A 15382-nucleotide genomic window follows, 5' to 3' on the forward strand; every position below is an offset into this window, starting at 1 on the left:
TTTTAAATCTGATTTAGGAACTTTCTCAGCTGCACAAAGAGAGCATGTGAATAATGTAATGCCGTGTTAATCCAGCAGAGGGAGCGTGGATGTGCGCAGCAGGAGAAGGGGGAGAGGGCAGTGTCAACACAAGGAAACACAGCTCTCCAAATGTTTTACTGGTCTAACTGGCTGAGCATGGCTCCAGTCAAGTATTTAACTTGTCTTCAGGACGGGACCTCTCAGGGTAAGTTACCACCAAAAAAAGGCTTACACTTTGTTAACTGTAGACTTTAGTTGAGTATTTGGAGGTAATCTCAACCTGAGTGAATATAAAATGTCTGTTTACTGAATCATTCCATCTCTGTTGCTGTTCAGAAGTTTTACTTTCAGTTACTCTGGTTTGGCTTATGTTGAATAAAAGCTTAATGGTATAATGTCATTAATGATTAAGGACCTCTGTCGTGTTTTATTTTAAACTACATTTTGCCACAGACATTGTGGCGCGCACTGGTAGATTTTCTGTGAAGATTTGAAAGCTTGTTAATTATTAAACCAACGTAAACCTCCAGCTTCACTTGAATCCTGCCATAAAGTAGATTACTTTTCCTCACTGGAATAAAACTCTTAAGCTAATATAATGGCTCCCTATTTCTGTTTTTCATGATGTTGGGCTCATGATACCAAATACTTGAGAGTAGCTCTTTATCTTTTTTCTGTGCTCAGAACTATTTGAAAAATACAATGACAAAGAATAAAGCACACATGCTAGGGACTAAAACCCTGAGACCTTGTAAACACAAACAACCCAATATTGAGAATTAAGACAGTTGGATATGTTATACACATAATTACAAACAGACAATCTTTCAAAAAGGGACAAAAGCAAGCATCAAAGCAACACTGTAATTTACTTAGTTCAGTAATATTTTTCATTTCTTTGTGAAAGAATCAGACATGAGGAGTGACTGTGAGGGGAAGAAGAACAACTGTTCACAATGACTGGACCTCTGTGGTTCTGCCCTCTGCCAGGCTATGAAGTGAGGACCTGCTGAGAAAGTGGAACAGAGCCGCCCAGGAGGAGAACGACTTCCTATAATGTGATGGATCCTTCTCAAAATGGAAATGGAACAATCCAGAGACAAGACGCAATGGACATTGACCTCCCTTTGCCCCTCACTGAGGATCCATCTGTGAATCATGTTTACGAGTACATTAATAATGAGCACATGGAGGTGTCTCCTGAAGATGTTGAAACGCGTTTGCGTGAACGCAGCCCGGCTGAATCCCAACCCAAACTCACAGGGCATCTCTCAGGAGATAGAGGAGGAGGACCAGGGAATACGGACCAAAACAGTAAAAAAAAGCCTCCACCAGTCCCTAGTCGACCCCCGTTACTCAGAACCAGACTTCCAAGTGCGTGTTTGACAGAAAGACAAGTCACGGCTCCCCCTCCTGTACCCCACAGGTCACGGCTGCCCCTCAACAACAAGCAGTTTTCCTTTGACTTCGCTGAGCCGGTTCACAAACTGAACCGTTCAAGGACAGAGGTTGACAATGTGAGTACTGCTGTTGTAGCTTCTCCCTTAGCAGAAACGAACAGCCTTTAGGATTAATGACCCAAATTTAAACCGGCAAAATCAGACTTAGGCCCTGAAGTAGTATTTATTTGAACGTCTTTTTTCGTCAGGACCCATGGGCCATCAACCTCATAGACACTCCAGAGGGCAGCACCAAGAGTCTGGCATCTTTTTGCTCTGCAACTGCCAAGTAAGAGGGTTCATGAAAATAAGTTTGTTCATATTTACAGTTTTGAATATTTTAATATAATCTATTAATATCCAGGTAAGAGAATTATGAAATACTGTTTAAGAATGAATGTGTTTAGTTTGTTTTAGAATATCTGCCAGCCTACACGGTACATCTAAAAATAACAATAAAAGAAATGAAACATTGCATTGCTGCTTTTTTCCCCACTGGTTTAGCTTTGCATGTCTTGATGCTCTACATCTCCTTATGCGTTACATTTTTCAAAGTTTTTATTATAGGAAACTGACATACATGATGTTTGAACGCTGAAATGAATCATGTTGTTTTTGTTTTCAGTGCAAACTTTATTTATTCGGTATCTGTCATCACCTTTACTTGGCAGGCTAATGTCACGGTACAAGCACACAGACAGTGTTCATAATCCAGGTGTTGTATGGGCTCGAGTGTTACACATCCACCCGGCCCTGCTGCAGCAGGTGGAGGTGAATGTCAGTGTGGCCAGAGACTGGGACCATCACCAGCTCCCCTTCCCTACCTCAGGTAAGACTAACCACCAATGCACATCAGTTATTCAAAATGCTTACATTAGTTATCATTTTTAGACTTATGTGGAAAATAAATGCAGGAGGTGTGTCTCGTTTTTTGCCTCTGAATGTAGAATAATATTCATGATAATTACAACTGGAGTCAAGTCTACGCTGTATTTTACAATGTTCTACCTTCATCATTGAAGTAGTAGAGAGGTACTGAGATTCTAAGGATGGACGGATGGACAGATGTTTGGGTGGATGGATGGATGGACGTATGGGTTGACCGGTGGATGGATGGACAGATGGGTGGGTGGATGGATGGATTGATGGACGAATGGATGGACGGATGAGTGGACCGGTGGATGGATGTACGGATGGATGGGTGGATGGACAAATGGATGGACGGATGAGTGGACTGGTGGATGGATGTACGGATGGATGAATGGACGGATGGACAAATGGATGGACGGATGAGTGGACTGGTGGATGGATGTACGGATGGATGGAAGGGTGGATGGACGGACGGATGGACAAATGGATAGATGGATGGACGGATGGATGGACAAATGGATGGACGAATGGATGGATGGGTGATGTGCAATATTACACTACGTAGCTATGGGTACTTTGTACATATGTAGATATCCAGTATTAGTTATTTAGTAAAATATTTTTTATTGTAATCAAATGTTATAGATTAGTTAAGGCAAACATATAAATGAACATTCACACATTCAAGTATTGAGACCTTTAAGTACAAGAGGCAGGAGTAACAGTGCAGAACACTATTAGTCCAGTTCAGTGTCTGTACATTGGGTATGGGCAGATGTGTTTTTGAGCCTTATTAGAGAAGGTAGAAAAAAACACAATAAACTGAGATGTACAGCTGCCATTCGCAAACAAAAGTTGTTGAAGTGAATAGGATATCAAGAAAGTGAAGTGCAGAACATAAAATTTGGCTTTCTATTATGCTCGTAAGTATCTTTGGACACCCATTCCTATTGTTCAGTCACTGCACATGTTGACACAAGTGTGTGGACTCTGAACTTTAATCTTTTATCCAGTGAACAGAACAGTGAAGAGCCTGATTGAAGAAATCTTCCAGTTGTTGGACATCACTCCCAGCTCCAGTGGGCATTATGTTTTAAAACTGTGCGACTCTGAGGAGTATCTCCAGAAGTAAGGCACAAATCCCATCATGAATTCTGACTGGATTACTTTTAATTGTTTTCACATTACATTTTCTCACTTTGTCTTTTAGTGAAGAACTGCTGGGTATGCATGAGATCATTCAGACGTCCTGCATGCTTAAGCTAGAAGTCCCCGTCCGGCTGCTCCATTTGAACAACCTCAAACACTGTTTGCCCAGGGATGTAAGTCAGTTCACGCTCCTTCTCTGTTCCCACCTACAGAGGAGATCATTAACTAAGAAAGACGTGGCCACTCTTCTGTCATGAAACGCTTCTTTCATAAACACCTGTGCCTGGCTCCTGGCCAGTTTGTTATCATCGGGGCTATTGTAGCTGTAAAAGCCTCCGCCCTGACGTCTCGACTTTGTTCTGTTTACACATCACGTCATGGCTGCCGACATTAAACAGCAAAAACTAAAATAGAAAAAGGTGAACATGTTGTAATCTGGGATTTAGAAATAAATTAAAAAAACACAAATCCTCAACAAAGAAATCAGTATTTCAATCTGTCTGTGTTCTCTAAGGAGGAGGATGACAGAACGCCTTGTCAACTGTACCCGCTCCTACGTCCTGTCTGTGTGCACAACACCTGCAAGTAAGATGACAAGCAGCCCGGCATCAGCTCTGTGTTAAGGTTTTTAAAACAACAACTTTAACTGGATCATGTGTCAACCGTCGACTGTTTGTAGAAAACACTGGGAAGCTTTGCCTTGAGGTCATGTGTGTTTAACCTTTTGTCCTGTCTCAGGTTGAGCCTGCAGGAGTTTCTTAAGAGCTACAACACAGAGGTGACAGAGCTAATGAGGAGCAAGGTGGGTAAACACAACGTAGACAGATCCATTTAAATGCAATGCTTAGTATTTGTTCCAGCTTGTAATGATGTTTCATTTGTGTATCTTGTCCTTCTTGTCCCTGGTCTCATTGTGAATGTGTAGTCTGGGATGAACACCAATGTGCTTGTTGGCTGGGTTCGCACGATCAGCAATCTTGTGTGTGGACTTTCGTGTCCAGAGTTGGAGGATTCGATCGGTGCGCTCAACAGAATCAATCCCATACCTCTGGTACATTTCACAGACACACGAGTGAAACTATTCATGCTGTTAAAAGGCTTCTTTCATTACGAGCACATTGAATCTCCTTCTTTTGTCTTTTTAATACTTTGTATAGTATGCTGTTTAGTTGACATGATTAGTAACTTGCTGAGGTCTTTTGACACTTCAGTGCACACTAAAACGTACACTGGGAAGAGCAAACCCCTCTGCATGCCACAGATAAACACCACGCTGCTTTGTTTTCTTATCCTTTTGCAGAGTCATGATGAGATGACTGAGTGTGAAACTGGTGAGTAGCAGCTGTTGTGTCATAATTCTGAAATGTAATAACATTATGGTGTGCATGCGTTTGGAGTATGTATGTGTGCATAGGTACAAGTATAAACTATTTAACTGCTTTTGAATGCTGAATCCTTACATTTGAAAGTAAGCATTTGTTATACTAGTATTTTAATTGTCTTGATATGAGTTTTATTTCTGTTTTCCAGTCATGATCATGCTCCACCAGTCGCTGCAAAAAGTCCTTCAGATCTTCTTTGACAACTTCCAGTCAGACTTCAGATGTTTGAGGGTAACCAGAAACCCACAATCCAGAGACGTTGAGTACAACAATGAAATCTTCCAATTCAATGTCGCTACTCTCTACCAACTTCAGCTCGTTTGGATGAACAAGTAATAGTTCACACACATTCTGATGAGTGTGTCACCTCTTGAAATATACACACGGAAACAAATGTTAAACACATACTTTATGAGGTTTCACTTTCTCTTTCCACTCCCTCATTTGCAGTTACGAGTGCTTCTCTGTTTCCTGTGAGTTGACGTATGGAGAGACAAAGGTCTGTGACACCGGCATCTCAGAAAATATCAGCACGGCCTTGTCATACAGAAACAAGATCAATTGTAACCGCATGTAAGGGTGGAATCTAATTATGGTCTTCAAGTGTTAATGTTGTTTTATCACATTCAACTTTCTTTTACTTGTGATTTCAAGAATGAATATAAAGGATAAAGAAGAGAAAGTGGATTATAAAGAAACTTCCCTCCCAAAGATTTTGTCCATGATTTTAAATAGTCACCAGATCCAGGCTCTATTTTGTTGTGGCCTAATGTCCCATTATAAGTGTATATAGGACAAAATAAATGTATTCATTAGTGGATGTTATAAAGTTTTGTGAGCAATAGTAACAACAATGTTTTTGAATGTTTCTGTATGTTTTTTGGTTTCAGGATGGTGTTTCCTGTCCCTGTCAATAAGCTGCCGTATGAGTGCATGTTGACATTTCAGCTGAAGGGCTCCAAGCGAGGCAAGGGCCCAGAGCTTTTAGGCTGGGCTGTACTGCCTCTGTACAGAGATAGGTAGGTGTTCCTAGCTGTTTAAAACTCCCAAGACAGTTCTTACTGACATCTTTGAGCTCTGCATGGCAGATTACAGTAGGTTGAGGTTACATTTCTGATAGCAGTATGTAGTGTGTCAACAGTGTTGTTACATGCAGATAAAATATTTCTATGAAGTTACCCTTGTGAGAGGAAAAATTGTGGACATACTCGATCAGAGAGAGTCTAACATAAAATGACTTTGGTGCCTGCAGTAACCAATAAGTTCCATTTGTAGGCTCGATGGAGTGTCTTTCTAACTACTTTTTTAAAGTAATGCATCACTTCTATATTTATACTTTTGACATGACCATTTATTCCTTTGATGGCTACAGGCCTCCTGTTCGCATCAATACATTTACAACACATTACGAGGCAGTGTGACAGATTTTAGCCTGAGAGAGAAAACGTTTTCTCTCTTCTTCTGTGTCTGCATTTGTTTCCCTTCATTGAACTGATAGTCTTTTGTTAAGTAGAGCATAGCTGCTTTCATGTCATGAAGCTTGAAAACAACTACTCAGTCACTGACAGCTTACATGTGTATGGAAGCCCAAAGCAGACATTCATCTACATTTTATTTACTCCACTTTCCTTTGATGATGAGTAACTTTTTTCTAGTTGTTTTCTATCGATCTCTACTTACCTGTGTCGTAATCTCAAGATAACAACGCTGGTTTCACTCTGATAACAAGTTAATTTCAGTTGTTTTAAGGGAATCTCAATATTTCTCATGATCTTGGGATAACAAAGCTGGTTTTCTCGTGATAACGGGATACTTTTCTGTTGATCTAGAAAACAAAACAGAGCTCAATAGCATGATATGTAACTTACAGTATTTGAACTATGTGTGTGAAGGACTCTGCTGATGGGAACCGTCCTGCTCAGTATGTCCTTACTGGCTGAGCTGACGTCTCCTCCGTCTCCTGCCTTATCAGACAGCCACAGACAACCAGCTGGGGTCATACTGCAGGTCTGTAACACGAGACATTTCTGCCCCCTGTTGATCAAAACGTAAAAAAAAACACCACTTTACCTTCACAACCACTCGTCCTCCTGTTGTTCCCCAGCTCGAGTTCCAGGATCAGATGGAGTGGAAATATCAGAGGCCCATTGCTCTCCCTGGTTCAGTCATTTTTACTGAGCCCTGTGAGGACTTACATAAGAAAATGTTGGATGTCTCTAAGAAGCATTGTCTCTGCTTGTAAGTGGAAGTGCTTGTCTCTTTACATGTACGGGTGAAGGGGTTTCATATTTTTAGACTTGCACAATTTATTTTTTTTATATAGGGAGATTTTTGTCCTCTTGTTATTTTGTTTCTAAACGTATCTCTCTCTCTCTCTTCTTCTCCAGTCTAACACAAAATGAGAAGTCTTTCCTCTGGACAAAGCGTTACTGTAGTGACAAAGCCAGCACTTTCCTCCACCTGCTGCTGGGTGGAGCTCCACGATGGCAACCTGACGACTTGACAGAAATCTACACTATTGTAGAAAACTGGCCCATCCATCAACCTGAAGAGGCTCTGTTCCTGCTCACTGACAGGTTGGTGAAACTTGGTGAAAGTCCCAAACAGAAAGATGGAAATTGTCATTATGCCATGCAACAAACAGAAAATATTCAACAGTATTTCTGTCAGGCATTTGCATGTTGTAAGAAGATGATGCAAAAGTGTAAGACGTTTTTTCAACCTGTCATGCCTGAAGTTCTGTACGCGACTATAGATTTTTATTTTTGTTTTTATTGCCTTTAAATTATTCATCACTGTTTTTCATCTGCTTTCAGACCTCGAGGTAATGTAATATGAGAATTTTACCCACTATTTTATCTCATTTGACATCATGTATATAAATATCTTAAAGACTAATATGAAAAAGACACGATTAGCATTGAAGAACACTGAAGACTTTAACAGGTAGAGCTTAGCTTTAGTTGTCGGTCAATGACCTTCCTACTGGCTGTGAATGTCCTTCACTCACAAGCTGTGGATCCAACACTTGAAGGAAACACTTGGAAGATCTTAGAATTAAACATCAGTAAAAAAAAAAAAAAAAAAGTTTCAGTGTCTTAGACTTTATATCTTTTTACAGCCCCGTTTCTGTCCAACAGACAATTCCCACCAAAGAACATCACATACACAAATCACAGTGTCTTTTCAGGCTTTTCCCAAGGCGAGCACCTCATTGCTCTTTACCGCCGTCCTGAAGGAAGTGGGGTGACGTGGGTGTTCAGTGGATGTGTGATGTCCTGTTCTATTATATTTTTAAAAATATCTTCATAAATCTTTTGTAGTTTTCATGATCAGACTGTGAGGAGAGCTGCAGTTCAGTTCTTTGAACAGATACCAGACGTAGAGCTGGAAGTCTTTCTGCCCCAGCTGGTCCAGGTAAGCAGACGAACACACATTATGAACTGTACGACAGTCTGAGTGACAAAATACAGACACATTGTTTTTATCATACATATTATATCTGCATTCAGAGGTAATAACTTTTGACCATAAACATTGCTAAATTGGTTTAAAGAGAAGCTGAACAAATTGTTCTGTATTACTAATGTAGGGAAATAACTGCCATAAAATATTAGATCATTCTAATTTCTCGGTTTCTTGTCAGAGCCTCTCGACTAATTGCCACAACAATTTCACTTTAAGGATGATTTTGCACACTCAAGTGTGATTTCCCTCTCTTAGGTATCAGAAGTGTGCAGCATTAGCAAACATTAGCGAAGAAATGAAGTTGAATAATATCTACAAGCAACAACTAAACAACCACAACAGGGATTCACACACAAACATTTGAAGAAAAGCGAAGCTCAACATTAGCAGGGCATTTGATTCATAAAGGGATCAGTTATGCAACAAACTTTATTTAAATCAAGCTGAAATAACAGTGTACATTTGGTTTTGTCTTGTGTATGATGTGTCGAGGGTAACATTCAGAGGGATTTTCTGAAATAATTGCTTGGTACCGCCGAGCCAATAGATTTTTAAATATAAGAATAAGAGGCATGCTGTTTGCTTGAACAGTCATCGTGTCCTGCAGGCTCTGAAGAGTGAGTGGGAGTTGGATGGACCTCTGGTGATGATGCTGCTGGAGAGATCACTGAAGAGCATACGAATCGCCCAGCAACTTTACTGGTGAGCAACAGAGTCACACATCAAGCTGAGGAAATGTATTTCTTTGGATCACTACATATTTATTTTTATTTAATTCACTTCGAAATGATGACATTTCTGTCATGTTTGGGGAAGTTATGCTGTTAAAAAAATGATTCGTTGTTGATTTTTTTTTTTTTATCCAAAGTGATGGTGATTCTGCAGCATGCATTGATGTTTTATTTCAAATATTTTTTGTAATTTGATGTTACATCTGTGGTATGCAGAGTACTTTTATCAGCCAATAATATTTACACAATGCTGACAGGCTGCTGCAGGACGCCCACAATGACCCGCACTACCAAAGCTGGTTCAGTAAGGTTCAGGCCGCCCTGCAGCACTGCTGTGGTCGAGCACTGAGGCAGGAGCTGGAGCATGAAACCCGCCTGGTGTCTGTCCTCATACAAGTGGCTGAGAGTGTTCGCACTGCTGAAAAGGCTCGACGTAAGGTCAGCAAATAATCCTCAAATCTACTATTCATGTACCTACTCAATGGCTCATAATCATCCATTATCCAATGAAATGATCTTTCATTTGATGCATTTCCACTTCAGAATGTTTTGATGAAAGAAAAATTGAAGATCAATGACTTCTTCAAAGATGGGACCGGCTGCTGTCTTCCTCTTGATCCTGCAGTTCATATAAAGGCCTTGGATGTGGATGTAAGAAAAATACACATCACATTTCCCCTTTTGGTCATTACTATGATTTAATATGCGCATACTTTTATACCAGTTAAGAGTGTTTCCTCCTCTTCTGTTTACAACAGGCCTGTAAGTTTTACAACTCAAACGCTGCTCCTCTGGGGATCTCATTCATCTGCTCCGACCCTCTGGCCAAGAACGTCAGTGTCATCTGCAAGGTTGGCAATTGATGGATTCACACATAAACATTGTTTAAAAAAAAAAAGAAAACTAAGCTTCTATATTTTTTCCTCCTGAGGTGAAACGTGACACTGTCCTAGTAGTGTTCGATTGCCACTTTGTTGCCTGACATTTTTAAGCAAAAGATAATGACAATAAAACTGTTGATGAAGATCTGAATACCAACATATTGTGACACACATAAAGAGAGTTTAGACCATAAAAGAGCACCTTTATAAAACAGACAGATTCATCACTAATTTAAGAGATGAAAATATGTGTTATTATTTTACTATTGCATTATATATTAAATGGAATTAGTTAATAGCCCAGATTTCTTAGGATGTAGCACTCTGTAAGTCAATTATCAGCTTGTTTTTAGGAACACAGTGTTCAGTCCTCTGTCAAATGTGTTGTTCAGACAGGAGATAACCTGCAGCAGGACATGCTGGTGCTTCAGATCGTCCGTGTGATGGACAGGATTTGGCTCCAGGAGGGGCTGGACATGCAAATGATCTCCTACAGGTGTCTTTCTACAGGCAGATTTCAGGGTCAGTTTTTGTATTTGAATGCATGTTAACATATCCCTGGTCTTTTTTTTTTTATCTCTGTGGCTGTGAGTTCATGTTTTTCCACATTTATTCTACGCGTTTGTTAGGATTGGTGGAAGTGGTTCCAGAGGCAGTGACCCTGGGATCGATCCATCAGGAGTTTGGTCTGGGAGGCACCCTTCGAGAAGACTCACTGGAGAAATGGTTCCACATGTGGAACAGGACTGAGGAGGACTACGAGAAGGTTGAGACCACGGTCAAATATTTGATAGCCATTAAGCTTGTCTGTGCTGTATCTGCTGGTGTGACACTCCTCTGCTGTGTGTGTGTACAGGCTGTGATGAACTTCATCAACTCCTGTGCAGGGTGGTGCGTGGCCACCTTCATCCTGGGGATTTGCGACCGCCACAATGACAACATCATGTTGAAACACAGTGGGCATATGTTTCATATCGACTTCGGCAAGATCATGGGCAATGCGCAAAAGTTCGGGAGTTTTAAAAGGTAGGTTGACTAACAGGAAAGCAGCATTTTGAAACGCCAAAGAGCAAGAGTCAGATAATCAAAATGTACAATTTTTGCAATAATAGGGATCGATCGCCGTTCATCTTTACGTCTGAGATGCAGCACTTCATCACGGGTGGGGGACAGAAGCCTCAACGCCTGCATCGCTTTGTGGAGGTCTGCTGCGAAGCATACAATATAATCAGAAGGCGCTCTGCACTGATACTCAGCCTGTTGGAGCTGGTAGGATATCAATTGAATAACGACACAGAACAACAGCTTATATTTAAAAGATGATATTACATAAAACACTTCACATTTATGGTGTCTTTGGTTTGCAGATGCTGCGTGCAGGAATGCCAGAACTGAAGGACTCTAATGATCTGCAGTACGTCCAGAACAATCTCAGACCTCATGACACAGACCTGGAGGCCACGTCCTACTTTACAAAGTAATCTAATGCACAACGCAGAAATGCACAGAATCTCTCTTCAAAATATCCTGCTTTATTTCTGCGGCAGCATTTATTTATTTTTCACAGTATCAGTTTTTTTTTACTTCTTGATGTAGGAAGATCAAGGAAAGCATTGGCTGTGTTGCAGTGAAATTTAACTTCCTGACACATGCCATTGCTCAGGGGAAGAAACCAGAATCAGTAACCAGGGACGGCAACCCCGCTCCCAGCACCAACATCCAGGAAGCAGTCATACAGGGATACACCATCAGGTCAAAGGATGTGGTAAGGATGCCTGTTACTCTTTGTGCATTTTGTTTTTAGATAGAAAGTTAGAGTGTCAGTGTTTGTTTGACGCAGCAGCGGGAGTTCAGAGTCTTGCCTAAGGACACATCGACGTGTGATTGTTGGAGCTGGGGATTGAACCCTACACCTTTCCGGTAGGGAGACGACCGACTCTATCATTTAACTGCATCTGCCCAGACAAACATTAGTGAAGCGACACTGATGTTTGTTGGTATTTCACTGCTCGCTGATTACAGTCTCCTGTCAAGTTAAACAGTTGTAGGCAGTGATGGAGCGTCTTTGTCAGTCAAAAGAAACACAGATTTCCCCAGTCACTCAGAATCAGCCTGTAGCAGATTTAGTGACACTGACAACTATCATTCATTCAGGTGTTTTCATAAAGCTTTTACAAATAAAGGATTTCCCAGGAGATCAGTGCAGGCTATATGAAACTGTGTGGATAAACCTGTTTTATTCACCTTCCTACCTAATATCATTTTGTGTTTAATTTCAGATTTATGACCTGAGAGTAACCATCCACGATGGTTTTATACACAGTGAAAAGACATATGGGCAGTTTGAGCTGATCCACAAACGGCTGCAGAAATACTTCATTGAATCAATGCTGCCTCAGTGAGTGAACAAAGAAGTGTACACTTCTATCCTGTAGATGTTTTATTTTAAAGCACTCTTTTTTTCTGCATGTCTTAACTCATCCTTCCTTATAGGTTTCCTGGCTGGTACAAGATGTCATTCACCCCATCCAGGAGGATGTCTCTGCTGAATAAATACCTCAAACAGCTTTTTGAGGGACCCTGCAAGGGGGTATGTTCCTTTGTTTCTGGTTCGTTTCTTTCTTTAGTCTTATGTCAAATCTGTCTCTGACTTGCAAACCGGCATCGGTCTGTCACCTGCAGAATGAATATGTGTGCAGCTTATTCCTGGACGGACCAAACATTGTGCAAGAAAGTGTGGTGACAGGTAATGTTCTGCTCCTTAAAAAAAAAAGAAAAACATTATATTCAAGTCATTATTTATAATGCAATGAACTATGCCATGTTGTGCCTTGTGAACATCCTTATCTTAGTCCATATACAATTCAAAATGTGTTATCCTTTGATTTATTTGAACTCATATGTTAATATTTTTTAGGAGCCCTTCCTCACATCCAGCTCCTCATTTCTTACTCAGACTGTAAGCTCTCAGTTTTGGTGAAACACCTGAAAAACATTGTGAGTTTCCTTCACTTTTAGTATCGCACTGTTAGTCATATTTGACAAGAGGCTATTGCTCATGCCAAATTTGTTCTCTCTTTAAAACCACTTTATGGCGTGCATTCATGAGTTGACCGTCACCTTTCAGAAACTTGCAAACGGCTCTAACCCTGACGCCTACGTGGTCACATATCTGAGACCGGACCCTCAGCAGCGCTCCAAGAAGAAGACGAAGGTGGTCCGCAATAATGACAACCCCACCTTCAATGAGCTGGTACAACGTCCATCTTTTCTATCCTCCATCAATGAACGAATACAGTCAAAACATCCTTTTTGGATTGGCTTAGTAGGATATTTAAAGAAGCGTATACACTGAGTTCCAAACTTGAGTAAATGAAATGCAAAAATACAAAATTCAGTGTAAGATACCTTTTATGTAAATAAAAACAATATTTAAGGATACGTGGAGCAGATATCATCATTAGTTCTATGATTGGGATAAGGTGAAACCTCTGGAATAGAAATAGGATTGACAGGTGGGCAATATGTTTCTCTACAAGTAACACCTTCATATTCTACAATGGCCTTAAATAACTTTATGCATTTATCTCTATCTATCTATTTTTATATGTATATGCTATACTCTCTAAATCTTTTTTCGTTCCTGTTACTGGAAGCCTAAACATTTACTTTGACTCTGTGTGAAGTTTGTTTTTAATGTCTGCTTGTGCTGCTCTCCTCACTGTGTGAGCCTGATGTGATCTTTCAGTGTTGAACCCATTCTGACCAGTAGCTTCCAATTTATCTAACAGTCTCTTACTGGAAAAGTAAAGCCTTAAAAGAACCCAATGGAAGGAAATAACAAATAGAAAGTTCCTGATCCACAGTTTCAACAGAAATTCAGAAAAAAAGCCAAACTTTACCAAAATAGATATCTTAACCAGATGTTCTCACTGTAGAGCTGTCTCTTGTCTCCCCTTCACAGCTGGAGTACAGTGATGTCCCCATGCTGTATGGGATGGTGCTGGAAGTGACTGTGAAGAGCAAGAAGAATTTTGTGGCTGCTACCAACATTAGACTGGAGCAGGAGGTGCTTGATAAGGAGAAGTGGTTTCTCCTCGGGGACTGTGCAATTTGACCTTGTTGGAGAGGTGCAAGGAATGCCTCCATCCAGCAGGGGGAGCCGCCACACTAAGGAAATACCAGTCAAAGGGTATTTATCAGATGACACTTAACCTCATGAGGTTTTTGGATGACGTTACAGGTCTGAGAAAAAGACTCAGAGGAGACTGTTTTAACTGATGTGCCTACTTTTAAATATTGATAAAATGAAGAACATTTGAAATTAGTCACATTTCCACCTCTTCCCACAGTGGAAGAAGGAAACACTATTACTTCTATTAGCATATTTGCACTTTCATTTGTACTTAAATGTGTTTTTGAAACTATAGATGTGACAGATTTAAGAGGAGGTGATGCTTCGCTCCCAATACCTGAATATCTGCCCATACTAAGTGTGTTCATCCCTTCGGGCTGTGTCCACTGGACGCCCTTGACCAGTACAATTGAAGGTTGGAGACAGGAGAAGGGTGAGAAAAGAGTGGGGGAGTGGAGTGAGGAGAGTGTGAGCAGGATGACAACACTCCCCCTCTCTCTCTCTCTCTCTCTCTCTCTCTCTCGCTCTCTCTCTCTCTGGCCTGAGGGGCTGAGTTAACACTCTGCCGCTCGCCTCATCATTTGTCTTATCAATCAGTAGCCTTCAAGCACAGGTATGCACATGCATGCCAAAACAGGCAGAGGCAGACACTCACCTGCCCACACAAAAACAAACTGAAAAACTCCTCCACACACACACACACACACACCTACGACACACAAAGTCTTTCTAGGGCTACAGCAGGTCTTCATGTTATCTTAATGCCATCCTCCTCCTGACAGGCCTGCTGACCCGTGGTCTCCTCCGCCTCATTCCCAGGATTTAGTGCGGATAGAAATAGAAGGCCCTGCACTGGATTTGCTTCAATTATGTATACCTCTGTGGATGCTATTTACATTTTGCCCTGCTGAGGCTCTCACAGGGAGGCACTCTTTCATAGTAGTACTCATGGACTTTTTAATGTATCCTGGCAGCACCCGTCATTTTCAGGCAAAGTAAAAGGATTCAATCTATTGTTTAGATATAGATGATACATCCTAAATCTCTATTATGTCTTGTGTTTGGATATTATCAACTCTCTCACAATAATCCCAACTGCATCAATTATTCATTCTATTATAAGAGACTTCTATCCCACTCAAGGATTTTCTCAATATCTTGAGTGATGCATGCAGAGACTTGGTCTTCATTAAATCATCTTTTAAATTCAGCTGGAACCTTCTCTTCTGCAGAAAAGCAGAGGAAAGAGACATGCATTTCCTGACAATAAAATTGGTATTTATATCTATGAAAATGGTGTTTTTAT

At 40.7% G+C, this 15382-nt stretch overlaps 1 protein-coding gene across 1 annotated transcript; it reads left to right on the forward strand.

Moving 5' to 3' along the window:
• The first annotated feature begins 103 nt into the window (after nucleotides 1-103).
• Nucleotides 104-15370, forward strand: pik3c2g (phosphatidylinositol-4-phosphate 3-kinase catalytic subunit type 2 gamma). The gene is made up of 33 exons (XM_061035680.1): nucleotides 104-226; nucleotides 929-1538; nucleotides 1670-1749; nucleotides 2132-2289; nucleotides 3344-3458; nucleotides 3541-3652; nucleotides 3994-4064; nucleotides 4218-4281; nucleotides 4405-4530; nucleotides 4780-4810; nucleotides 5010-5193; nucleotides 5312-5434; nucleotides 5752-5880; nucleotides 6754-6868; nucleotides 6966-7099; nucleotides 7249-7437; nucleotides 8185-8278; nucleotides 8937-9031; nucleotides 9318-9498; nucleotides 9604-9711; nucleotides 9819-9911; nucleotides 10334-10463; nucleotides 10571-10707; nucleotides 10798-10967; nucleotides 11054-11210; nucleotides 11309-11418; nucleotides 11538-11706; nucleotides 12221-12339; nucleotides 12435-12531; nucleotides 12624-12687; nucleotides 12859-12938; nucleotides 13069-13194; nucleotides 13906-15370. The coding sequence occupies exons 2-33, from the start codon at nucleotides 1083-1085 to the stop codon at nucleotides 14056-14058; spliced, it is 4170 nt and encodes a 1389-aa protein (XP_060891663.1). The 5' UTR covers nucleotides 104-226; nucleotides 929-1082; the 3' UTR covers nucleotides 14059-15370.
• The last annotated feature ends 12 nt before the right edge of the window (nucleotides 15371-15382 follow it).

This window comes from Labrus mixtus, chromosome 4, assembly GCF_963584025.1.
Source record: "Labrus mixtus chromosome 4, fLabMix1.1, whole genome shotgun sequence".
NCBI lineage: Eukaryota > Metazoa > Chordata > Actinopteri > Labriformes > Labridae > Labrus > Labrus mixtus.

Coding starts and splice junctions, on each gene's coding strand:
- pik3c2g (XM_061035680.1), top strand. CDS start 1,083: ATGGATCCTTCTCAAAATGGAAATGGAACAATCCAGAGACAAGACGCA. Junction 2,290..3,343: donor GCTCCCCTTCCCTACCTCAG/GTAAGACTAACC, acceptor TCTTTTATCCAG/TGAACAGAACAGTGAAGAGC. Junction 9,912..10,333: donor ACGTCAGTGTCATCTGCAAG/GTTGGCAATTGA, acceptor TGTGTTGTTCAG/ACAGGAGATAACCTGCAGCA.